This window comes from Caretta caretta, chromosome 3, assembly GCF_965140235.1.
Source record: "Caretta caretta isolate rCarCar2 chromosome 3, rCarCar1.hap1, whole genome shotgun sequence".
Lineage (NCBI taxonomy): Eukaryota > Metazoa > Chordata > Testudines > Cheloniidae > Caretta > Caretta caretta.
Genome location: NC_134208.1, coordinates 179877443 through 179905335, shown reverse-complemented (window position 1 = coordinate 179905335; position 27893 = coordinate 179877443). Strand labels below are relative to the sequence as shown.

The 27893-nt window shown below is 42.7% G+C and overlaps 1 protein-coding gene across 3 annotated transcripts in view; it reads right to left on the bottom strand.

The window, feature by feature from the left end:
- ASB3 (ankyrin repeat and SOCS box containing 3) overlaps window positions 1–27893 on the bottom strand; it is a 133027-nt gene that overhangs the window by 51434 nt on the left and 53700 nt on the right. For all 3 annotated transcript variants that reach the window (XM_048842870.2, XM_048842869.2, XM_048842871.2), the window contains 2 exons: window positions 24601–24812; window positions 20103–20261 (listed from right to left, as the gene is read on the bottom strand). In XM_048842870.2, the coding sequence (XP_048698827.2) occupies window positions 20103–20261; window positions 24601–24796 (355 nt within the window). In that variant the 5' untranslated portion in view covers window positions 24797–24812. The remainder of the gene's footprint in view (window positions 1–20102; window positions 20262–24600; window positions 24813–27893) is intronic.

The window sequence follows — 27893 nt, the reverse complement described above, 5'->3', positions numbered from 1 at the left end:
ACTGGTGCTGAACAGTTTAAATGCAAATACACCAAGGACAAACCCTTTTCAGCTTAATTTCAGAAAGTGAGTTAGGTTGATTTTAGCCACAGATTCTGGGCTGGTTCTGAATTCCTTGGCTACACTTGCAGTTAAATTATGTTCAGCACCATTTTTGTTGCACCCATTGCTGACAGGCTAATTTTGCTATGATAAGAAAAGTAATAACCAATAATAATATTAATAAAAGTGCTCTAACTATTGAGCTTGAAGAGAGTGAGACAGACTATAATAATGTGATCCTAGCCTCTCTCACTCAGTATGAATGCACAATCCTTGCCACTCACTAAGAAACACTAGTAAAGTCTTTCCTACTGGAAAAACAGCACTATTTTTCCCTGCGATTTGCAGCCTAACCTGAATAGAAAAAAGGTACTAAGTAGCAGAAAGGTGAGTCAAAAAAGAGGGTGACAAAGACAGAAGGAAAATAAATCAGAAGGTAATGTAAATATGATTGTAGACTACTTGCCTCAAAATGTTGTTCTCCTAACTTTTACTCACACAAAAACTTGCCTTTAGATCACTTAATGCAGAAGTGGGCAAACTATGGCCCGCGAGCCACATCTGGTCCACAGGACCGTCCTGCCTGGCCCTTGAGCTCCTGGCCAGGGAGGCTAGCCCCCCTCCCCTGCAGCCATGCCGCCGCAAGTGCAGCACGGCTGGCTCCGGCCAGGCGGCGGGGCTGTAAGCTCCTGCTGCTCTGAGCTGCATAGTAAGGGGGCGGGGGAGTTCGATAAGGGGTATGGGGTCCCGGGGGGGCAGTTAGGGGACAGGGAGCAGGGGGTGGTTGGATGGGGCGGAGGTTCGGGGGGGGCGGTCAGGGGACAGGGAGCATGGGGTGGTTGGATAGGGGGTGGAGTCCCAGGGGGCCTGTCAGGGGGCAGGGGTGTGAATAAGGGGCGGGGGGGCAGTCAGGGGACAGGGAGCAGGGTGTTTGGATAGGGGGTGGGGTCCCAGGGGGGCAGTTTGGGGTGGAGGGTCCCAGGAGGGGATGGTCAGGGGACAAGGAGGGGGGGGGAGGGTTGGATGGGTCTGGAGTTCTGAGGGGGGCAGTCAGGGGGAGGGGGCAGATAGGAAGCGGGGTCCTGGCTGTTTGGGGAGGCACAGCCTTCCGTACCCAGCCCTCCATACAGTTTTGCATGCCTCGGGCCAAAAAGTTTGCCCACCCCTGACTTAATGGGTTACTCTCCTACAAACCAATCTGCTCATCAATAGATCACCATAGTATTGAAAATAATGAATTTAGTAGGTTGTTTTTAAGAAACTTCCAAGTGTCAATTTTTCTTAGACATAATGTTACTTTGGAGATAAAGCACCCTGGCTACACTATTTATGGATTTTTATAATCAATGACACATCACTACATTTTGATTAAGTATTTGTGGCAACATCCTAGCTAACTTTAATGCAATTTTGACAAAATAACCATGACCTGAAAGTATATAATTTCTCTTTAACATTCATATTACTAACCAATGCTTGTGATACAGCAACAGAACTTAGAGATGAAAATGAAAAATTCTTACATGCTATTTTTTTGGTTATTATTCAAACCCTATCTATCCTGAGTAGAAGCAAACCAAAAAAAGGCAGAGCGCACCAGCCTGTTTTTAGAGAGCATGTTGAGGAACTTCTGCAGCAGCAAGTGGACAGGCTACAGGCTATCTATCTACAGATTCACCTCTGCCTGCCAAGTGGTAGCTATAATGGTTTCCTGAACCTATAAATCTCATGCCCTCTGTTGCAACGTTTTATGCCCTTTTATGCCATTTGTTAACAAATAACAACTTCATCTTCCCCCAGTGATTCGCTACTGCTGATATCCCACCGTTTTCCCATTGGGAGGAGGCAACCCCTCATCTTTTCTTGTTCATCCCGCTCTCTTAGCCCAGATCACCTCTCCTGAAGAAAAACTCATAAGAGGTGGTAGAGAAGGGCAGATAAACAGAGGGAAAACTCAGTTCCTACATATTGTTCTTCTCAAGGGGAGGAACTTAGGGACTCACAAGATGGAGAAACTCAAGGCAACACAACTCTGTGACTTTATCACCATCCCTTTCTATACATCCCTATATTCAGGTGCCCTCTGCACACAACTGGGTGAAATTCTGGCCCCAATGAATTGTGAGTTTAGCAACTGTCTTCTTGGAAACACGGATTTTAATGCCTCTAACTACTACATAAACTATTCCCTTTCATTAGTACACCTAAGCCTTGGAAAACCCTACTTATGATAGACAAACTGATTCACTATTACTGGCTGAAGATTTTTTCCATATTTTTTTCTGGGTGTCAGCCACCAACACAAAGCAGAGCAACTCTGCTCATTTCCCTGCCCTAGTGCTGAGTATACCCAATGAAACAAAGGTTGGTGAGCATCAGAGTTCTTTGGACTTTGCCTGTTCTTCAGCTTCTCTAGCTGGTTGTTACCTGGATTAGTGAAAGCTGCTCTGAGTCTATCATAATTACTTTGTAGATTTACAAACATAAGTAGGTGGACAAATAAATACATATCATTATCATATAAAAACAACACTGGAATATTAATTCTGTAAAACCACACAAGACTAGGGAGAAAACACACAAATGAGCTGAAAACGTAACACCATATACTGTATTTTCCAATATCTAGAAAACAAAGTGCAATAATTATACTGCAAGAGTGGTTTTCACACTAGATCATTGCTAAATAAATTATTTATTTCCAATCAGTCATTTTCTGTATTCCTTCTGCAAATATTACTGGTATAAAGAGAGACTTCCCTCATTAAGCCATTGGCAAAGGTGTGCTGACGGACAGATAATCACTACAGTCTCTGTGACACAGCTTACTTACCTATAAAATGGGTACAATACTTACCTATGCCTCAGGGTTGTGCTGGAGAAAAGAGTCTATAAAGTACTTCGAGATCGTATACACTGCAGAAGTGCAAGTTGTTATAGCTGTTCAATCATGGTAATTTTTAGGAAGAGCCATTGACTGGTCATTGTGAAGAGCACATTATCATAAAAATATAATTAAAAGATGTCAAATCCCACCGGCAAAAGGGTTCCATAACCTGTAACACTTTTGTGATAAATGAAAGGGTGGGAGGGGGTAGCTCCCTTTTATGGACACGCAGCCAGCCAGTTAGCTATAAAATCCCTCTTGGTAGTTGTACTCTACTTGCTTTACCTGTAAAGGGTTAAAAAGTCTCCCTACATAGGTAAAAAGAAGGGAGTGGGCACCTGACCAAAAGAGCCAATGGGAAGGCTAGAACTTTTTAAAATTGGGAAAAAAACTTCCCCTTTGTCTGTTCTGTTGTTGTTCTTGAGAAGCAGACAAAGGACTGGAACTATGTTGTAAGAAGCTTGGAGCCAGGTATGAAAAATCATCTGAATCATACCTAGAAACTACTCACTTGAAACCCCCAGATATGTAAGTAGATCAGGAAATGTCTAGGAAGATGCAATTAGGTTTTTTTTATTATTAGTTCTTTATGGCTTGTGGACTCCTCTGTGCTAACCCCAAATACTTTCGTTTTGCTTGTAACCTTTAATCTGGATCTCAAGAAGGTTATTCTTGATTCTTAATTATTGTAAGTGGGTTTTTTAAATCTAGCAATTGCCTGAGTTTTCAAATGTATTTTCTTTCTTTTTGTTTTTAATAAAATTTACCTTTTTTTAGAACAGGATTGGATTTTGTGTCCTAAGAGCTTTGTACACATGTTGTTTAATTAGCTGGTGGCAACAGCTGATTTCGTTTGTTTTCTTTCTCAGATCTTCCGTGGGGTTAGGGGGGTGAAAGGGCTTGAGGGTACCGCACAGGAAGGAATTCCCAGGTGCGCCTTCCTGGGATCCCAAAGGGGTTTTTGCAGTTGGGTGGTGGCAGCATCTACCCATCCAAGGTCAGAGAGAAGCTGTAATCTTGGAAGTTTAATACAAGCCTGGAGTGGCCAATATTAATTTTTAGAATCCTTGCGGGCCCCCACCTTCTGCACTCGAAGTGCCAGAGTGGAGAATCAGCCTTGACAACTTTAATGGCTCGTATTAGTCAACAAAGAATTATGTTTGTGCTGTGGTAACAGCAAATAGACTTGAACAATAGTTTGTCATATCAGAATTGAATTTTTGCTGTTGTTTTTGAACTTAGGTGAGGGAGAAACTTCATCGTCTCAATGGGAATTCAAGCTCTCAGTACAAGTTCACTGGTCAGATTGTTTGTGCTTCACAATGTTGTTGAGGAGCTCCTATTCCCCATGCAATCCCAAGTTTGACTCGACTTAATTAAAGTTTCTCAATGAGTTTAGCTCAACAGTTTATCCATTGTATCTACTTCTCATATGCAGAAATCCCGAAGTGTCAAGGGTTCAGAGTCAGAAATTCTTTGAAAATCATGGAAGGAACAGAATTCATGATTTTGTGAAAGCCATGACAAAAATGAAGACTGTGTAATGTAAGTATATAATACATAGCATGCTGAGAAATGAGTCAAGCAATTTAACTTCACTTGATTGGACAAAGGGGAAGGAAGATACATAATAAATTCTTCAGAATTTGCCTGGACTGCCTGAAACTTTATCAATACCAAACTAACAACAACAGATGACTAAAGGTTAGGAGTCCTGGCAAACTCACTCTAGAGATGGGAACTGCCTCCACCTCTTTCCCTTTGACTTGACCCTGAATTTGGGAACCCATGGTCCTGTCCCAGTGCATCATCACAGAGCAACAGAAGGGTCACAAGGACCAATTGCTGATGCATACTAACGTGTAGGCCTCTGCTCCCACATACAGAAACCTCAGATCCTTGTGTGCCTAGCCAACCTATTATCAGCCTCTAATGATTGGCTCTTTTGGAATTCACAGAAGGAACAGTTCCTCACATGTTCACAAATCACACCAAATACATACCCAATCCTCCTATGCTAATTGGTCCTTTAACTGACTCAGTTGCAGGGACTATAAACCTGCCCATGCAATCCATCTAGAAGTTGTGTTGGGGCAACTTAGCCCTGGTCTACACTACGGGGTAGGTCGAATTAAGCCGTGTTAGGTCGATTTTAAAATGAATGCGTCCACACAACCAACCCCGTTCCGTCGACTTAAAGGGCTCTTAAAATCAACTTCTGTACCCTCCCCGGCGAGGGGAGTAGCGCTAAAATCAACCTTGCTGGGTCGAATTTGGGGTAGTGTGGATGCAATTTGATGGTATTGGCCTCCGGGAGCTATCCCAGAGTACTCCAATGTGACCGCTCTGGACAGCACTTTGAACTCAGATGCACTAGCCAGGTACACAGGAAAAGCCCCAGGAAATTTTGAATTTTATTTCCTGTTTGGTCAGCGTGGCGAGCTCAGCAGCACAGGTGACCATTCAGTCCCCCCAGAATCACAAATGAGCTGCAGCATAGACCGAAAGGGAGACACTGGATCTGACTGCTGTATGGGGAGAAGAATCTGTGCAGGCCGAACTCCGATCAAAAAGAAGAAATGATAATATATATGCCAAAATCGCACAGGGCATGGTAGAGAGAGGCTACAACAGGGACACACAGCAGTGCCACATGAAAATTAAGGAGCTCAGGCAAGCCTACCAAAAGACAAAGGAGCCATATGGTTGCTCTGGGTCAGAGCCCCATAAATGCCACTTCTATGATCAGCTGCATTGCATTCTAGGGGGGGGGGGACCCTACCACTACCCCACCACTGTCCATGGACACCTGCAAGGGGGGTGTCTCACACAACAGGGAGGAGAATTTTGTGGATGAGGAAGAGAAGGAGCAGAATGTGCAGCAGGCATGTGGTGAATCTGTTCTCCCCAGCAGCCAGGACCTTTTCATCACCCTGGAGCCAATACCCTCCCAAGGCGAGATCCCTGGCCCTGAAGCCGCAGAAGGCAGCTCTGGTGAGTTCACATTTGTAACTGCAGTACAGGGTTTAAAAGCAATAGTGTTAAATGTTTGATTTGCCCTAAAGATTTGGGATGCATTCGCGGCCAGCACAGCTACTGGAAAAGTCTGTTAACGTGTCTAGGGATGCAGTGGAAATCCCCAGGGACATCTCCATGAAGCTCTCCTGGAGGCACTCTGAAAGCCTTTGCAGAAGGTTTCTGGGGAGAGCTGCCTTATTTCGTCCTCCACAGTAGGACACTTTACCATGCCAAGCCAGCAGCAAGCAGTCTGGAATCACTGCAGCACAAAGCATGGCAGCAAAAGGTCCTGGGTTTTGGTCGCATTCAAGCAACATTCGGTCTATATCTTTCTGTGTTAGCCTCAGGAGAGTGATATCATTCATGGTCACCTGGTTGAAATTGGGGACTTTTTGTAAGGGAACAGTAAAAGGACCCCGTTCGTGCTGGGCTGTTTGCGCTTGGCTAAAAGGGATCATCACGGAGAACAGCCATGTAGCGGGGGAAGGACTGAAGGGATCATCCCAGAGAATAGACACACGGTGGGGTGGAGAGAGGTGTCTGCTGCACATCCACCCAAAAACCGCAGCCCCTCCTTTTAAATGAGAAATCCAAGTGGCATTGCTTGCTATGGGAAAGGAGGGCGCTGCAGTTTGAAACTATTTCCACATGTTATGAAGGCGTAAGAAGCCAACCCCGCGTAACAAAAGGCTTACCATGGCTGCCTGGAAACCGAATTCTGTTGCCCAGTCTTGTGTGATGTGTCACCATACCAGCAGGCACTCAATATAAAAGGCAAAATGCAACCTTGTACCTAAAGCACATGTGCTGTCTGCTGTGAATTGTTTGATTCACTGTGAAAGAGTCTCCCTTTTGTTCTCAGAAATGTATCATCTTAAATTTTACTCTTCCTTTTTATCCCCGCACAGGTGCAAATGTTTCTATGCTCCCTCTATCATCTCCATCCCTGAGGTTATCGCAGATTACAAGGCGAAAAAAATGCACTCGCAATGACATGTTTTCCAAGCTCATGCAGTCCTCCAGCACTGATAGGGCACAGCTGAATGCATGGAAGCATTCAGCGACAGAGGCCAGGAAAGCATTAAATGACCGCGATAAGCAGAGGCAGGAGGCGATGCTGAGGGTAATGGAGGAGCAAACAGACATCATGAGGCATCTTGTGGAGCTGCAGGAAAGCCAACAAGAGCACAGACTCCCCGCTGCATCCATTGCACAACTGCCTGCCCTCCTCCCCAAGTTCCATATCCTCCTCACCCAGACACCCAAGAACGCAGAGCAGGAGGCTCCGGGCACCCAGCCACTCCACTCCAGAGGATGGCCCAAGCAACAGAAGGCTGTCATTCAAACAGTTTTGATTTGTAGTGTGGCTACAATAAGCAATGTGGCCTTGTCCTTCCCTCCTCCCGCACCCCACCCCACCCCACCCCACCCGGGCTACCTTCTCAGTTATCTCACTTTTTTTTTTAATTATTAAAGAAAGAATGCATGGTTTCAAAACAATAATTACTTTATTTCCTTTGCCAGCTGTGATCGAAGTGGGGAGGGTGGTTGGCTTACAGGAAATTAAAATCAACAAAGGGGGTGGGTTTGCAGCAAGGAGAAACACACACAACTGTCTCACCTGTAGCCTGCCAAGTCATGAAACTGGTTTTCAAAGCCTCTCTGATGCGCAGCGCACCTAGCTGTGCTCTTCTAATCGCCCTGGTGTCTGGTTGCTCAAAATCGGCCGCCAGGCGATTTGCCTCAATCTTCCACCCCGCCATAAACGTCTCCCCCTTACTCTCACAGATATTATGGAGCACACAGCAAGCAGCAATAACAATGGGAATGTTGATTGCACTGAGGTCTAACCTAGTGAGCAAACAGTGCCAGCGAGCTTTTAAACGTCCAAAGGCACATTCTACCATTATTCTGCACTTGCTCAGCCTATAGTTGAGCTACTCCTTACTACTGTCCAGGCTGCCTGTGTATGGCTTCATAATCCATAGGAGCAAGGGGTAGGCCGGGTCCCCAAGGATAACTATTAGCATTTCAACATCCCCAATGGTAATTTTCTGGTCTGGGAAGTAAGTCCCTTCCTGCAGCTGCTCAAACAGCCCAGAGTTCCTAAAGATGCGAGCGTCATGCAGCTTTCCCAGCCATCCCACGTTGATGTCGGTGAAACGTCCCCTGTGATCCACCAGTGCTTACAGCACCATTGAGAAGTACCTCTTGCAGTTTACATACTGGTTGGCAAGGTGGTCCAGTGCCAAGATAGGGATATGCATTCCATCTATCGCCCCACCACAGTTAGGGAACCCCATTGCAGCAAAGCCATCTAGTATGACCTGCACATTTCCCAGAGTCACTACCCTTGATAACAGAATGTCAGCGATTGCACTGGCTACTTGGATCACAGCAATCCCCCCAGTAGATTTGCTCACTTCAAATTGATTCCCGACTGACTGGTAGCAGTCAGGCGTTGCAAGCTTCCACAGGGCGATTGCCACTCGCTTCTCAATTGTCAGGGCAGCTCTCATCTTGGTACTCCTGCAGTTCAGGGCGGGGGAAAGCAACTCACAAAGTTCAAGGAAAGTGGGCTTACGCATGCAAAAGTTTCGCAGCCACTGGGAATCATCCCATACCTGCAACACTGTGCAGTCCCACCAGTCTATGCTTGTTTGCTGGGCCCAGAATCAACGTTCCACTGTATCAACCAGCCCCACTGCCGCCATGATGTCCCAATTGCCACAGCCTGTGCTTTCAGAAACATCTGTGCCCATGTCCTCCTCACAATCGTCCTCGTGCCAGCGTCTCTTAGCCAGGTTCTGCACATACTGCAGGATAATGCGCGAGGTGTTTACAATGCTCACAACAGCAGCGGTGAGCTGAGTGGGCTCCATGCTTGCCGTGCTATGGCATCTGCACGGGTAACCCAGGAAAAAAGGTGAAAAACGATTGTCTACCATTGCTTTCACAGAGGGAGGGAGAGAGGGAGAGGAGACAGACGACATGTACCCAAAACCACTTGCGACAATGTTTTTGCCCCATCAGGCATTGGGAGCTTAACCCAGAATTCCAATGGAGATTGCGGGAACTGTGCGATAGCTACCCATAGTGCACCGCTCCGTGAGTCGATGCTAGCCGCGGTATTGAGGACGCACTCCACCAACTTAATGTGTGCTTAGTGGGGACATTCACAATCGACTGTATAAAATCGATTTCTAAAGATCGACTTCTACAAAATCGACCTAATTTCATCATGTAGACATACCCTTACTGAAGGAAAAACCTGACTGGAACTCATGAATGGATCAAACCAACGCAAACACAGAAACCAAGAACCCAACGCAGATGTACAGCAGTAAACACTATACACAGAACCCAGAGATTAATACACCTTTCCTCTCCCTTGCCTTCCATCATGCAACTGGATATGAATGAGAATTTAACTATTTCATCTGAAAAGCTATAGGTTCTTCTGCCCCTTCTGAAGCTTTGTAAATAAAAAAACAAAGGCTGAAGAATTCTGTGCCCACTCATAAACACTGTTGAAACTTATATTTGTGGGTGGCTAGTCACTATGGGATTTTCAAAAGCACCTAAAGAAAATTTAATGGAAGTTGTTCCCCTAACTCCCCCACGTGCTTTTGAAAATTCCACCCTCAGTGGAGAAATGAACAATTTTGAAAATGTCTTTGACAATTAATATTAAAATGTATTTGCTCTTTGTATTTATATCTTTTATCATCCTAACCCAGCACTGAACCAAAGAAGTATTTTAAAAATAACCCTTCAATTGAACTGCAGATATCATAGCTTTTTAAAATACAACCGTAGTATACAAATAAACTAAAAACTCCATTGTACACTAAACAGTGGTTGACTTCTGATAAGTTCAGCCATCTCCAATGTCACAATTTATCATACAATAATGAAACGTATTCCTAAACTGATTTAAATCCCCATACATCTAAAAATGCAGAATGGTATGCTGTACAGTAAAATCTTATGGGGGCAATCTCCTGTCCTGAAAATATCCCTAAATATACTGAGTACAATTCTGCTCCCCTTTATTCAACTGCCACCTTTCTCAGACAACAGATATTTGTCAGTCTCTCAAGTTTAAAAAAAATGATTATGTGATCTAAGAAATATAACAAAGCAAAATTAACTAATACACAAAGAGATTTTGATCACGTCACAAGAACTAAAGCTTCCACATCTCCAATTATCTTGATGCTGTAACTCCTTAATATGTGTAAAGTCTCCCTTTTCTGAACCCCACAGATACCTGTACTTTATCCAGCACCATATCTCACACATATGAATGTTAAACTGAAAATCTGTCAAAATGTTCAGGTTTTTTCAGTATCAAATAAAAAAGACAACTGAAGAAAATAAAAATGATTTCTCTGTTTAGACCACACAAGCAAACAAAGCATGTCCTGGGGAACACTGTTGAGGAAAATTCTCAGTGAGAATACCCCAAAGAGTGCAAAAATCTAAAAAGATGCATTATATTCCAATTTTAAACTACATGAAAAAGAATTTTAAGTCAATATATCAGAAACATTGTCTCATCTACAATGCCAGGTTTTGATAAATATTGCTGAGAAAATACTGTGGTCAGCAAGGCTGTAGTGAGAAGTGCTGTACTGTTTTGCAACAGTTTATCTTAATATTTGTAGAAAATCTATGATTTCTGTGGTGTAGGTACCAATCATTGCGAATTTCATATATGTGCCTTTACTGTGCTCGGGTTTTATGCATATACGTAATAAGCACATAAAAATATTCAGTACAGAATTCTAGGCACATTCAAGTTTTTGCATAGAGCAAACATCTAATGTGCAGTAGAGGTTACACATACTGACAAATACATATTTTTCTGAAGAAAACATCTACTTTATTTATCATTGTCAAAATGAATCGATTTTTTTTTCTTCAAAAGAACACACCTTAATGAAAGCTATTTTAATCCACTGCAGTATTTTTCTGGTCCTTTGGTTACACTGACATCTGGTGGCACTTAAAGAAAATTCTCAAAACTACAGGTTATTATAAGTTTAGTTATTATTTTATTCAGCTATTTTATGTCATTACCTCAGGTATCTTAATATGAATAGTCAGCACTTCTATTATAAAGGCCCTCTACTCAAGCTTTCATAATCTGCCAGTAAAATCTGCTCTGAGGTGAACCTTGACATACTACCACTTTGTCGAGGAATAATTTTTCCCCTATTTTTTTTCCTATTTTTTAAAACTTTTGGCCACATTTGCATTACATGGGTACCTCAAGAGCTGATAACAGGATACAGGCTCTGGCCTTTCTTGCCTCGGTCATTTGTTACCAGCTGTTCAGTGCTACACATGAAAAATGCAGTACATTTTCTGATGGAAAAATATTCAAAAAAATCAAAGAAATGTAGGGCTGTAAGGGACGTCGAGAAGGCATCAAGTCCAGACCCCTGCACTGTGGCAGGACCAAGTAAACTTAGACAATCCATTTGTCCAACCTGTTTTTAGAAACTTCCAATGATAGGGATTCCATAGCCTACCTTGGAAGCCTATTCCAAACTTAACTATCTTTAGTTAGAAAGTTTTTCCTAATATCTATCCTAAATCTCCCTCGCTGCAGATTAAGCCCATTACTTCTTGTCCTACCTTCAGTGGACCTGAAGAACAATTGATCCCCGTCTTCTTTATAACAGCCATTGACATATTTGAAGACTTATCTGGTCCCTACTCAGTCTTCCTTTCTTAAGACTAAACATGCCCAGTTTTTTTTAACCCTTCCCTCATAGGTCAGGTTTTCTAAACCTTTTATCATTTTTGTTGCTGTCCTCTAGACTCTCTCCAATTTGTCCACATCTTCCTAAAGTGTGGATATAGTACTCGAGCAGAGCGGGACAATTACTTCCCAGGTCTTACACTCCTGTGAATGTGAACACCCCAGAATGATATTAGTCTTTTTCCAGTTATATTGCCATCCAATTACAACAGGAACTGGCTAGCATTGTTCTGGTAGCCTCAGCAATGAAGGGGAGAAACCGAATGGGAATGGAGACTGAAGTACTCTTTCACACATAAATTAGTTCCCCCCATGCTTTACTATTCATTAGCGATCATCTAACAGCAGAGTTTCTGTGGACATTTGTAAGTGGGAGTTTGGGATTTTTTCCTCCCCTTTCTTCTTTACTAAGAATAGGGTCTAGAAAGAGGAGATAATGATGGCTCCCCAAGGAGGAGAGGAGAGGAAGGAAAGAAGATGGTTGGATGAAGAAGCTGCAGGATGTTAATCATCCTTCAGGGGATATCTGATGGAAGCTACTTACGCATGAAATGTCATCTGATAGAGCTCATGGCAGAGATGATTCAAAGATTAGAGATACAGTTAGAGGCAACAATGGCATTCAGACTGGGATTTGAAAGTATGATGCAGGAGAGGAGAGAAGAGGTGATAGAGACAACTCAAGATTTGTGGAAACCTGCCAAACAAAAGGAACTATAGGGCATTCTGCCAGAAGAGGAGGTTGATCCATGGAAGAATATAACCACAAGCACAAGGCAGAAGAGACCAGATAGTGGTGGTGAAATTAAATTGAGTAACAGGTTTGCTGCACTAAGGAATTAGGAGGAGAAAGAGGCAGAAAATGGTGTGGTGAGGAAGAAAAGAATGGAAGCCAGTCCCTGCAAAAAAGAGGAAGAGATTATGGAAATAGACATGGACCAGAGCCTAAGGAAAAATGAGGACAATGTTCAGAAGACTGTGAGAGAGGACATAAAACAGATTCATACCAACACCAGGAAGAGACAGGTTTATGTGATTGCGGCCTCCATATTCAGAAGAATGGCCTGTCACCAGAACAGATCCAGAGAACGTAAGAATGTACTGTCTGCCAGGAGCAAAGATATGAGATGTGGACATAAGGCTACAGAGGATCCCGAAGGAAGTGGGGAAAAATCCACTGACTGTGCTACCTGTCAGGACAAAAGATACCTTCTAGATTCCCAATGGAATGGATCAAGGATGCCTATGCTCAGCTGGGTGAGATACTTAAAGAAATGGAAGCTCAGGTGATTTTCAGTGGAATACTTCTGGTCCCTAGAGAAGGTGGATGACGGCAAGATGCGATAATGAAGATCAATAGATGGCTCAAAGATGGTGCTATGAGAAAGGTTCATCATACAATAATGAAACGTATTCCTAAACTGTTTTAAATCCCCATATATCTAAAAATGCAGAATGGTATGCTGTACAGTATACTGTACAGCCACTGGGAGGCATTTTTGGAAAGAAGACATTTCAACTGATGGGCTCCACTTTGTAACCTGGGGTATTAATCTTCTGGATCAAGGCTGGCATGACTGATAAGAAGAGATTCAAATTAGGAGATGAGGGGAGATGGTTGGGAAAGAGGCTTCCACACCAGGCTTCAATACACAAGAAGAAGAAAAAATCAGCTAAATGAAGATTAGTTAGGGATAATGGAATATTACAAACCAGAAAACTGGGTGTTGTCTTAGGGAAGCATTTGAAATACTTGTACGCAAATGCAAGGAATCTGGGCAACAAAATGGAGAAATTTGAACTCCTGGTACAGGAGGTCAAACGAGAAATTTTAGGGATTACAGAAATATAGTGAAATAGCATTCATGACTGCAATACAGGTATTGAAGGATATGCACTGTTTAGGAGAGATAGGAATAAAAGTAAAGTTAATGGGGGTAGAGATGTACATTAACAAAGCAGTAAACTGTAAAGAAATAGAAAGTTGTAGTATGGACAAAACAGAATCTGTTGGGTCAAAATCACTTTGGGGAAGGATTGTAAAAGAGGTTCTTGTTGGGAGAGTGCTACAGGGCCCCAGGATCAGACTCAGATGTGGATAGTGATCTCTTTAATATTCATATTATTAGAGAGAGAAATACTTTTGGGAATTGTGTCATAATGGGAGACTAACTTACTGCATAAAGACTGGAAAATAAATGCTACTAATACTGGTAGGACCCAGTTATTCTTGGGTGTGATAAATGAGTTTCTTCATCAAATTGTCACTGAATCAACAAGAGGTGATGCACTTTTAGACATGGTTTTAGTAAGTAGCAAGGATATCATAGAAGAGCTGATTGTAGAAAATAACCTTGAATCGAGAGACCATTAAATGGAAGGGTAATCAAAACCAGGTCGTCAAGGATGATTTTTTTATTTCAAAAGGACAGGCTTTGGGAAATTAAAGGAATTAGTTAAAGAAGTCAGCTGGACTGAGGAGCACATGTACTTAAATGAGGAGGAAGCTTTGAACTTCTTCAGCTATATAAAAACTATCTGAAATTTGCATCCTAAGAAGGGGGGAAAGTTTATAGGGAAAGGTTTCAGAGTAGCAGCCATGTTAGTCTGTATTCACAAAAAGAAAAGGAGGACTTGTGGCACCTTAGAGACTAACCAATTTATTTGAGCATAAGCATTCGATGAAGTGAGTTGTAGTCTCTAAGGTGCCACAAGTACTCCTTTTCTTTTATAGGGAAAGACTCCAGACCCAGCTGGATGAATAATCACCTTGACCAAGGTAATTAGGAGTAAGTAAACAGCGTATAGGAAATGGAAAAAGGGGTTGATCAGCAGAGAAAACTATATTGTGGAAGTTAGAAAATGTAGGAATAAAGTGAGAATTGCTACAAGTCAAGCTGAATTAGGTTTTACCAAGGAAACTTAAATAAATAATAAAGAGGTTTTTTAGTTATATAAATAAATAGAGTATAAGGAAGGATGAGGTTGGGCTACTATGCAGCGTAATAAACAGCTGCAGGTTTAAAACAAACGAAAGGAAGTACTTCATCACACACCGCTCAGTCAACCTGTGAAACTCGTTGCCAGGGAATGTTTTGTAAAGGCCAAAAATCTAATGGCGTTCAACAAAGAATTAGATAAGTTCAGGGAGGATAGGCCCATCAGCAACTATTAGCCAAGATAGTCTGGGATGCAGTCCCACTGTCATAAACATAAAGGGAAGGGTAAACCCCTTTGAAATCCCTCCTGGCCAGGGGAAAGCTCCTCTCACCTGTAAAGGGTTAAGAAGCTAAAGGTAACCTCGCTGGCACCTGACCAAAATGACCAATGAGGAGACAAGATACTTTCAAAAGCTGGGAGAAGGGAGAGAAACAAAGAGTCTGTGGGTCTGTCTATATTCTGTCTTTGCCGGGGATAGACCAGGAATGGAGTCTTAGAACTTTTAGTAAGTAATCTAGCTAGGTACGTGTTAGATTATGATTTCTTTAAATGGCTGAGAAAAGAACTGTGCTGAATAGAATAACTATTTCTGTCTGTGTATCTTTTTTGTAACTTAAGGTTTTGCCTAGAGGGGTTCTCTATGTTTTGAATCTAATTACCCTGTAAGGTATCTACCATCCTGATTTTACAGGGGGGATTTCTTTATTTCTATTTACTTCTATTTTTATTAAAAGTCTTCTTGTAAGAAAACTGAATGCTTTTTCATTGTTCTCAGATCCAAGGGTTTGGGTCTGTGGTCACCTATGCAAATTGGTGAGGCTTTTTATCCAACATTTCCCAGGAAAGGGGGGGTGCAAGTGTTGGGAGGATTGTTCATTGTTCTTAAGATCCAAGGGTCTGGGTCTGTAGTCACCTAGGCAAATTGGTGAGGCTTTTTACCAAACCTTGTCCAGGAAGTGGGGTGCAAGGTTTTGGGAAGTATTTTGGGGGGAAAGACGCGTCCAAACAGCTCTTCCCCAGTAACCAGTATTAGTTTGGTGGTGGTAGCGGCCAATCCAAGGACAAAGGGTGGAATATTTTGTACCTTGGGGAAGTTTTGACCTAAGCTGGTAAAGATAAGCTTAGGAGGTTTTTCATGCAGGTCCCCACATCTGTACCCTAGAGTTCAGAGTGGGGGAGGAACCTTGACACCCTCACTCTGGGTGTCCTTAGCCTCTGATTGCCAGAGGCTGGGAGTGGATGACCGTGGATGGATCACTCAGTGATTGCCTGTTCTGTTCATTTCCTCTGGGGCACCTGGCATTAGCCACTCTCAGAAGACAGGGTACTGGGCTAGATGGACCACTGGACCATTTTACATGTCAGTATGAGACCATAAGAATGGCCATACTGGGTCAGACCAAAGGTCCATCTAGCTCAGCATCCTGTCTTCCAACAGTGGCCAATGCCAGGTGCCCCAGAGGGTATGAACAGAACAGGTAATCATCAACTGATCCATTCCCTGAGCAAGTATGAAGTTACTTAAACATATTATATAACTGTATATTTTCCAAAAAGAAAAGGAGTACTTGTGGCACCTTACACCTACAGTAGCTCACGAAAGCTTACGCTCAAATAAATTGGTTAGTCTCTAAGGTGCCACAAGTACTCCTTTTCTTTTTGTGAATACAGACTAACACGGCTGTTACTCTGAAACCTTTATATTTTCCTCAGTTCAATACAAGTACTCACTTGCCAGACAATATTGTGTTTGTTAAGTTCTAATGATGTTATTGTAATCACTTCTCCATTTGCATGTATTCTTAAGAAATGCCTCAGAATACTAAATTATTTTTCTAATTAGTATGCTAATAATATAACCGAACGTACACAGGTTGTAACAGGGATGAAAAGCCTCAGCTTTCTGACAAGTTTAAAAACCTGGTTTCAGAATCAACTAAGAGGCAATAAGGCTTTTAACTTATCCAACTCTAATAACTGGCCATAAAACAACAAATCAGACTTTAGAGGTCCTATTATGGCAAATGTCCTGTAATTCAAGTTACAGCCATTTTATCAGAGAAGAGAATTTGAGCATAGCGATAACTGATGCTGACTCACAAGTGATGAACAAACTTAACTCTTGTTAAATTATGGATGTACAACAAACCTGAAAAATATTCATCCTCCAAATCCAGTGAGAATTTACAATTCAGTGCATTGGCAATTTTTTACCCCAGAAGACCACTAAAACACTCTACAGGCTTACAAAGTCAAAAATAATCTTTAACATTTCAAAACACAGGAGCAAACCAATCATTTAACAAGAGTAAATGTTTATTTTTTCTGTGGTACTGACACTGCACATTGTTTACTAAAACCATAACCATCCACCAGTAAGTGCCAATTGAAAAAGAAAAAAAATTTACTCCCTTCAGTATGTGAACAGTTTGATTCTCTTACAAATACAGAGAGAATTTATATGTATAACTACTTTCAAGAGATAATGAAATTTCCCTACAAGGGTGCATCATTTGAAGAATGGAACTCACAATTAACACAAGCAAAATAAAGAAATCAATGACATACAGAAAAGCAAAACAACAAAAGATGGCAGGAAAAAAATAAGTATGAATAGATTATCGCTACTTGCAAATGTCAGATCTTCCACAATTTTCAATACTGATGAAAGTAGGCAAAAAAGAATCTCTGATTCAGTGGAAAACATATCCCAGACTGATTGAGGAATATAAATAAAACAAATATCTTCACGAAAAATAATTACAGTAACTCCTCACTTAACGTTGTAGTTATGTTCCTGAAAAATGCAACTTCAAGCAAATCCAATTTCCCCATAAGAATTAATGTAAATGGGGGGGGGGGTTAGGTTTCAAAGAAATTTTTTTTTTGCCAGACAGAAGACTACATATGTGTATATAATATATACACATACACGCACACACACACAGAGTCAGTATAAGTTTTAAACAAACAATTTAATACTGTACACAGCAATGACGACTGTGAAGCTTGGTTGAGGTGGTGGAGTCAGAGGGTGGGATATTTCCCAGGGAACACCTTACTGCTAAATGATGAACTAGCAATTGGCTGAGCCCTCAAGGGTTAACTCGTTGTTAATGTAGCCTCACACTCTACAAGGCAGCAGGAATGGAGGGAAGGGAGACAGCATGGCAGACAGAGACAGAGACACACACCCTGTGTGTGAGAGAGAGAGAAGCGCATTTCCCCTTTAAGTACGTTGACACCACTCGTAAGTACACTACCTTGTTAAGTTAATCAGCAAAGCTGAGACCTCCGCTGCTGCCAGGAAACTCCCTCTGTCCTAAGCCCTGTCATGTGTGTCCCCCTGCTCTATGGAGATGGAGTAAGTGGGGTGCAGGAGCAGGGGGACACCCTGACATTAGCCCCCCTCTCCTCCCCCCCCCAGCAAGCAGCTCCAAGGCAGAGGGCAGGAGCAGCACATGGCGAAGGGGGAACGGGGGGGACAGCTGAACTGCCAGCAATTGATACCCTGCTGGGCGGCTGCTGCACAGGGAACTTAGGGGAGCGGGGAGCTGATGGGGGGCTGCCGGTCCATGCTGGTTCCAAGCCCCCACCAGCGAGATGCAATGGGATGCTCTCCCTGCAAGCAGTGGACAAAGCAGGCGGCTGCCAAACGACGTTATAAGGGAGCACTGCATGACTTTAAACGAGCATGTTTCCTAATTGATCCGCAACGTAACAATGAAACAACATTAACCGGGACGACTTTAAGTGAGGAGTTACTGTAGTAACAGTTGCTCAAGTTCATATTCCACCAACGCAAACATGAAAAGCCAGGAAATCCCACGTTAATGGTCTGATCCTGTTCCCAACTTCAATGGTGCAGGATCAAGCCCTGACACTTCAACTATCCCTTGCAATTTATAGTCATGATTTCACCTTTTCCATGTTGCCACACCCACATCATAGCATACGTGCCTCCATCCTCCACTTCCACACAAAACATGCAACTTTTAACTGCAACCATGCTGAATGGTTTAAAATGGATGATTTACAATTGTTCAGAATATTGAATTGGTGTTTGTGGAAGCAGCTGGTTAGTGTGTATGACAATGGAGTTTTTTTTTAATTGAGAGCTATATTTAAGTGTTGTGTTACAGTATGGTAAATGGAAAGAATTGTTTTAAGTGGAAATAGTCTGTAATAGTGTTTATCATTTTGGGAAGTTTCCATTTGTAATATTTCTAATTGTTTTATTTAGCTGATGTAAGTGAAGAAGTATGGAATGTTATGTTTTTTCAATAGCTGGTGTTTGTGGTCAGAGTTAAGGTTGCATGTTCCATGTGGAGACTGAAGAGGCATGTGAGTTGTGAATGTAAGTAATAACGTAATCTAAAGAGGGCAAAATCATAGTTGCAGATTGCAAGGAATGGCTGAAGACCCCTTCCTTAGGGTGGGCTTTTTCCTAAATTTAGAAATATCAAGATTATCGAGCTCTCTCTTCTGTGTTTTTCTGCAGGACTCTGTGGCAGACTGGAACAGGAACAGCTCTCAACTGAAGAAGCGAATTTGCAGAACCTTTCACAAAGAGAAATATTTCCTCCCAATTACTTATCAAACATTTGAGTCAGGTAGTGTCAAAATAAAATAAAATATGTTTTTCAAAGGGCTGACTAAAAATCCATTCCCCTGTCAGTTGCTCAAGTTTTGCTCTCCTACTCCTATGAGCTCATAAGTTTTACTAGTCCTCTAGTCATCTGGCTTTGTGTATGGTATGGATTTTTTTTTAGCAAAAATGTCCTGCCATTGCTAACGCCACAACTAATATTGACAGTAGGAGCACTATCATAGACAAGGCTCCCACAGCCACTGACTCTTTAATACCATGTTGTCCAACTCAGCTTATGAAAGGTCTAATCAATAGATTGTTTAAAAATGCTGGCAGCTGTAAGGATTTTGGCTTGGAGCTGCACTGAAGTTAACAATTTAAAGACAGGAAATTTTTGCCAACAACCCCAGCATAATCCAGAAATATCAGTATGCTAATAGTATAAACAAACATGCACACGTCTTCTAGGACTAAGAGTGGACAGACCTGAATTTCTAATGTAAGAGTAGGCAGGAATAAAACAAAACAAAGAAGACTTACATTTAAAAGTCATACAACTTCCAGTCCTTGTTTATATTTCAAAGAAACAAAAAAGAGATAAAATAAAAAGTTTTCCACTTTGTGGGTTCCCTTTAAAAACATTGTTTGAAGCAGATGCATTGAGATAGAAAAAGAGAAAAATTAAAGAAGTTTTCAGCAACGTTTGCATCTCAGAACCAAAGGCACACCACTATACAGGCCACAAAAAAATATGAAACTTGGGGGACAATGAAAGAATTGTGGGGTAATACCATGACTTTTTCGTACATATCCAGCATTGTCTGATTTTAAAAGATATATATATACATCACCTAGGAATAGTGGAGTAGTTTCTTCATAAGTAACGTCATTAGTCTCAGCTCCTGCCTCCAAGAGAACATTGACGCTTTCCAAACATCCATGATTTGCAGAAAGATGTAATGCACATGTACCCTCAAATGTCTTTGATTTTATGTAGTTATCAGATGGAGCTAAGAATAAGGAGAATTAAAAAAGATTTTTCTAACATGAAATTCTAAAAAGGACAGTCACTTACCTTACAGGATTCCTGTGCCTTGAATCCCCTCATAACCCCCACCCAAGGGCACAAAGGGTGAAGCAGACTCAACCATCCCTTACTTCCTTCACCAAAACACAATCCAGACACAATCCAGTTGGTATATGACACCGTGGTAGCAGAGAACAAGGGTAGGTTGTAGAATCCATGTAGAATCAATGCAGACAATACCTCTCTAGAACTACAGTTATTGTAAGGTAAGTAACTGTTTCTTCTCTGAGTGACTGTCCACATGGATTTGACTTCTGATGACTAGCAAGACCTCATAGTCAGGAGGTTGGTATTAGAAGTCCTATTTAAATAATGACTACAGGACAGCTTGGCCAAGGCAGGCATCAGTTTTTTGAGGTTTCAATTAAGGAATAGTGTTGGCTGAAAGTGTAAACTGCATCCCACATAGCTGCCCTGAAAATATAAGAAAAAGGTTCCTTTCCAAAGAAGCTGCAGAAGCTGCCTGAGCCCTGGTGGAATTAATTCTAACTAGCATGGGTGGATCTAAACTACCTATCCCTCAGCATGATTTAATACAGTCTAGGCCAGGGGATCTCAGCCTTTTTTGAATCAGCCCTCCCTCCCCTCAGCTTTATTTTTTTAAAACTTGGGAGTCTTCCATCACCCTCATTTATAAAGTGGGATGTTCCATTGTAATCTAGGTGGAACTGGGGCCATTAATACATTGATCTCAGTAAAGGAATCAGTCCTTTGATTCTGCTGTCTAACCGTGCACAGGCTAGGAAACCTTTTAAAAGCACATACATCTAAATATCTGCGAAGTTTCTGGGCAGTAATTCTCAGTTTCAGCATCAGAGTGCGGGTGGGCACTGCGACCTTCTGTGCCAAGTCACAATGCCATCAGATGGAGGGACAGCCAGGCCGAATTTGGGTGAGTGGCATTGGAACCCAGGAGGTTAGTGGGAAAGCTCACTGGTCCCTCTAGAAAGTTTGACACAAACACTGCCGTACTGATCTAGACTAATGTTTCTCAATGACCGGTCTGTGGACCGGCGCCAGTCCCTAAGATCCCTCTGACACAGCAATCCAGACCCTGGTATCAAAAAGGTTGAGAAACACTGATCTAGACAATCTTTAGATAGATATTGTCTGTCTTTTCACCCTATCTGCAAATGCTACAAACAGCCTGGAGAATTCTTGAAGGGTCTTTTCTGTTGAAGTAATATAAGAGAGCACTAACCACATTAAGGGGTGCAGTTTGGCTTCCCCTTGGTTTGAGTGAGGCTTGGGAAAGACAAGCAGCAGGTGAATCACATAATTTAAATGATAATCTGAGACAACTTTTGGTAAGAACTTAGGGTGAGTCACTGTCTTTATGTAACAATGTAAGGAAGCAAAAAGAAAAGGAGTACTTGTGGCACCTTAGAGACTAACCAATTTATTTGAGCATAAGCTTTCGTGAGCTACAGCTCACTTCATCGGATGCATCAGAAGTGAGCTGTAGCTCACGAAAGCTTATGCTCAAATAAATTGGTTAGTCTCTAAGGTGCCACAAGTACTCCTTTTCTTTTTGCGAATACAGACTAACACAGCTGTTACTCTGAAATCAATGTAAGGAAGGCTACCCATGAGGGCCTGAATTTCCCGTACCCTTTGAGCTGATGTATAACAACTAAAGAGGCAGTTTTAATAGATAAATGGTATGAAAAGCAAGCGGCTCAGGGCTAAAAAGGGGTCCCCATTAAACTAACTAAAATTATACTGAGGTTCCAGGAAGGAGGGAGCTCCCAGACTGGAGGAAACATGAGTGAGGTCCTTGAAGAATCTAGCAACAGTAGGGTGGGAAACAGTAGTGTGTGACCCTGAATGAGAGGACGATGAGCTGATTTTGCTATTAATTGTACCCTTATGCAGCTGATGTATAGCCCTGAATGCTTTAGGGATAGCAGATAGTCCTGAACCATGGGAATCAAGGCTCCTAAGGGAGTCAGGTGGAGTTCTGCTGCCCAAATACCTCTTCCATTTAGTTCATAGGTCAGCCTAGCAAGTCTTTTCTGCTATGCACAAGGCCCTTCATTTTTGGTATTTACCATTTTTACCAAAAATTCCCAGGTTTTACAAAAGTTATTAGGTTTTTACCAGTTTTCACACTAATTCTGAACCACAAAAGTACATGAGAATACTGATTATGTTTTAAAAAATCCCAATATATTATACTAGGTAGATGTGTTTATGTTACTAATAAATTAGTCTAAATGTAAATGTAAGACTATTAAAGTAAGGCAACGCAGTGGAAGGTACACATGCACATGTGTGTATGTGTATTTCTAGGGTGACCAGATAGCAAGTGTGAAAAATCAGGATGGGGAAGCAATGGGGGGGGGGGGGGCGGGTAATAGATTCCCTTTATAAGACAAAGCCCCAAGTATTGGGACAGTCCCAATAATATTGGTACATCTGGTCACCCTATGGATGTCAGTGCTTGAGTCTTAAAAATAGGAAGTGCTGGAACTCCCCAGACCCTGCTCCAAAAGGAAAGATGGCAGATAGGTCAGGCAATCCCCTGGACTTGACTCCCAATTCTGAAGTTACCGAGCTGTCATCTCTCTTTCCAGAACAGGGAGCTGGGTCAGAAGTACTCTTATACTTTTCTCTGTTTGTTTGGGTTTTTTTTTTCTGTCTTCCCATTCCCCCAGTATTAACCCTGATATTTGCATCCAGAAAACTGTTGAAATTAATTTTTTACACCCATTTTCACCTGTTCTTTAGTTTTTGTAATAAAGATCAATACATTCCCTGAAAATGAGGGCCTTGGCTATGCACCAATATGTTCTGGACTTCAGCTGAACAGCTTCTTCCAATGGTAGTTAACCAGACAGCATCCACACTATCAAATGTAATGATGCTGGGCTCAGATGTAAGATCTGACCTCTATTCTGGGAGCTCACATCAGGTAGGACAGTTAGTGTTACTGGGGACTGACAGGCTCATTAGGTCGAAATAACAAAGTTGCCTGTAGCCCAAGTTAGGCCTAGTATGATCATTAATGCTGTACATGTACACCAGAGTCCATGACAGAGGGGGCAAACTACGGCCCGCGGGACCGTCCTGCCCGGCCCTTGAGCTTCCGGCCGAGGAGGCTAGTCCCTGGCCCTGCTGTCTCCCTTCCCCTGCAGCCTCAGCTCGCCGTGCCACCGTGCTCTGGGTAGCAGGGCTGCGAGCTCCTGCTGGGGGTGTAGTGTATTAAATTGCTCCCCGGGACTGGCAGCCCTAAGTAGTACACTGTATGCAGCACATTCTTACGGGGAGCAATTTAATACACTACACCCAGGTAGGGAAGGCTGTGCCTCCTCAGTCTGGCCCCCACCACCTATTCGCCCCCTCCCACTTCCCGCCCCGACTGTGCCCCTCAGAACCCCCGACCCTGACTGCTGTGTTCAAAGACTAAGCCAAAGCCCCACCTGCTCCTTGTCCCCGAACTGCCGCCCCCGGAACCCCCGCCCCAACTGCCCCCCCGGGACCCCACCTCCTAACCAATCCCCCCTGCTCCCGGCCCCGACTGCCCCGACCCCTATCCACACCCCACTCCCTGGGACTCCCATGCCTATCCAACCACCCCTGTTCCCTGTCCCCTGACTGCCCCCCCCCCCGGACTCCCTGCCCCTAATCCAACCTCCCCACTCCCTTACCGTGCTGCTCAGAGCACCAGGACTGGCAGCTGTAAGTAGCACATTCCTATGGGGAGCAATTTAATACCATTTCAGAACCCCAATGTGGCCCTCAGGCCAAAAAGTTTGCCCATCCCTGGTCCATGAGATAAGGAAAGCCTGGGCTCTAAACCCCACTTGAATAGAATGTTTGGCATTTCCTGTTCCATCTGAGCTCTACTCGGACAACCTTAAATTTGGCATTTCCTAATTTATGAGTGCTTGACTTTGCAACCTAAATAACATTCTTTTAACATGATTTTTGTATGTAATATAATAAGATAATTACTACTTCAGCACTGCAAACTCCACTTGGGATCTCAGAATTCGCTCAGCAGTGCTTAACAGTAGAGAAAAAAAAAATTTCCAGAAAAGTAAGCATATATATTTCAAAGACACCCACAGAGTATTCCTACCCTTGAGCAGAAAGGTGCCATTTTCATCATTTTTTTTCTCACCCTAACCACATTTAAATTCACAAAAGAAATCAGAAAGTGAATGAGGTTGGTTTATCTTATATTACAGTATATTCTAGGGGAAGTGAACAGGGAAAATAAAAATAACTTGCCTCATCTTGAATCAAGTTTTCCTTACCTGCATTAATTAACAGCTTCAGACATTCACTGGAGTTGTGAAATGCTGCTTCATGGATTGGCATCCACCCTCTGTTATCAGGAACATCAACGCTGTATCCCTGTTTAATTAGCTTCCTCAAATTTTTGACATTTCCTTCTCTTGCTGCAAGTCCAACACTGGAGCATCTGTCTGAATAGGCCTCTGTGAAATCCATCCTTCCACAGCTCTCTCTGAGAATAGAGGGCAAAAAAGTTACTATTAGTCCAGCAAGTCTATAATTACAACAGACAACATATTCTTAAAATCCGAGTCAAGATTGTCAGGCCGGCCCAGTTTAATTCATCTAATGGGGACTCCCTTTTGGGTTAATTTTAGGCAGTATTTACACTATTGCCATCCTGTGAGGTAAAATTTTGCTTTGTATTTTAGTGACATTTAAAGTCTCTCTTCAAATTGTTTTGAAACTGATGTATCCTGACACCATCCCTAGATAATACGTACTTTGCACTTATCCTTGAATGAAAGATACCAGTTCTCAAGTGCTTTACAAATTACTATTTTGAACGCTCAAGACATACTTCATATTAACAAGTAAAGACACAGTCCTTGGGCCAAAAGAATCTACAAACCTTTGGCCTGATCCTGCAATTAGAGGTGCACAGACCGACCATTCTACCCATGTAGCACCTTACAGATTTCAGTCAGGCTCTGCATGAATCTGATTGCAGAATCAAGGCAGATATACAGACATGAAACAGGTGATACAGGGAAAATAGGTGAGGGTAAGGCAGGATGGTCAGGTGGCTAGGGTGCTAGCCTAAGGCCAGGTCTACACTACCCGCCGGATTGGCGGGTAGCGATTGATCTATCGAGGGTCGATTTATCGCGTCTAGTCTAGACATGATAAATCGATCTCCGGATAAATTGATCTCCGAGCACTCTCCCGTCGACTCCTGTACTCCACCACTATGAGAGGCACAAGCAGAGTCGAGGGGGGAGTGGCAGCAGTCGACTCACCACCGTGAAGACGCCGCGGTAAGTAGATCTAAGTACGTTGACTTCAGCTACGCTATTCTCGTAGCTGAAGTTGCGTATCTTAGATCCATCCCCCCAGTGTAGACCAAGCTTTAGACTTCAAAAAATGAGATTCAATTCCCTGCTCTGCCACAGACCTCCCATGTGACCTAGGGCAAATCATTTAGGGCTTGTCTTCAGTGCGGGCTAAATCTGGCTGCTGTGATCGATGCAGCAGGCATTGAGTTAGCCTGTCTGGTGAAGACACAATAAATCAGTTGGAGAGTGCTCTCCCATGAACTTCAGTACTCCACTTTCCCAAGAGACAGAAGCTATATCGATGGAAGAGTGTCATGTAGACACCTCTGTAAGTCAATCTAAACTATGTCACTTTAAGTTACATAACTTAACTAGCGTAACTTAGATCGACTTATCTCATTAGTGTAGACCAGGCCTTAGTCTCCGTACACTATCGTATTTCGCTGCCTCAGAGGGGTATTGTGAGGATGAATACATTATAGACTGTGAGGTGCTCATGCCCAGATTTTTAAAAAGTAGTTAAGGCATGCTCTGCTCATCACTGCAAAGCTTAAAGTGATTGAAGCTATGTCTACGCTACTGCGGTAAGCTGACCTAAGTTACGCAACTCCAGCTATGTGAATAACATAGCTGCAGTCAACGTAGCTTAGGTCAACTTACCACAGGGTCCAAACTACACTGGGTCAACAGGAGACACTCTGCCGTCGACTTACCTTACTCTTATCGTTCGGAGTAGAATATTGGGGTCGACTGGAGAACAATCTGCTGTCGATTTGGTGGGTCTTCCCTAGACCTGCTAAATCGACCCCAGTGCATCGATCCCTGGAGTGTCAATCCGGAGGGTAGTGTAGACATAGCCTTAGACAGTTATGTCCTATTTCAAAAAGTGACTTAGTCATGGAGACTTAGCAGTCTACATCATTTAGGTCTTGCAATGCTGAGCAGAGCAACATCTTAAATACCTTTATATGATTACAGTAATGGGGGCAAAATATATACCTCAGATAGACAGACAGGGGTTACAATAATAAGAACATGAGGTTACTCAGGTAAGATATTTGCACAACTTGATGATGCCATTAAATAAGATTGCTTGTGTTAGGGGGCTTATTCCTTCACCCACTTACTTCCCTGGTCCTTCTCGCATGAACAGAGAGCAACAATACCCGAAGTCCAAAGGTGCAAACAATTCGATGTTTATTGGGGTGAACTTCCAGCAAGCATGATTCCAGTTTCCTTCCTTAGTATCCTCCTTCCCAGCTCTGACACCACAGAGCCTTACACCTGTGTCCCTGTTCCCATTCCTACCCTTAGCCAAACATGATTCCAATTTCCTTACTCCCATTCCCTGTTCCCATTTCCCCCTTTAGCAAAACATGATTCCAATTTTCTTACCCCCATTCCCTGTTCCCATCTCACACACCCACATGCCCACCCCCCCGTCACTTCCTCATTGACTACAGATTATATAGTAAACTTGAGTTCTGCTTAGCTATACCTTAACCAATCATTTTCCTGAAATTTAACTAACCAATCCTAACATATTGTAACATGATTATGTAACCAATTATATCCCACCACCTCAATTAGTTTACACCCAGCAAAATTAATTATACAGCAGACAGGAACAATCACAGAACCAAACAGAGATTATACAGACAAACAACAGCAAAGTGGGAACTATAATGACAAAACAATACAGAAGTGAGGATTTCACATCCCAGCTATTGATAAGTGAGTTCTTGCCAGACAGGATGCTATCAAACTAAGTTTCCTTTTATATTTTCTAGGCACTTCCCTTTCTCTGGAGGTGATAGGAATACAATCCTGTCCTGATAGTGCCTAACAGCCCAATAAGAAAAGGAGTACTTGTGGCACCCTAGAGACCAACCAATCCACCTGAGCATGAGCTTTCGTGAGCTACAGCTCACTGCATCCGATGAAGTGAGCTGTAGCTCACGAAAGCTCACGCTCAAACAAACTGGCCAGTCTCCAAGGTGCCACAAGTACTCCCTTTCTTTTTGCGAATACAGACTAACACGGCTGTTACTCTGATAACAGCCCAATAGCACCTTATTTCAATGTGACTAGTTTGGAATGTGAGGATGTAACCGGTCGCTTCCCAGCTTATGGCTGCCTCTGCTGCTTAGCCAAAGGCCTGAGCCTAAGCACAGGGCCACAAACTGTCACAATAAGAGAAGGCCCTTACACTGGCAGACAGTGGTTTTGATTCTTTCTTTTATACCTCTATCACTAGC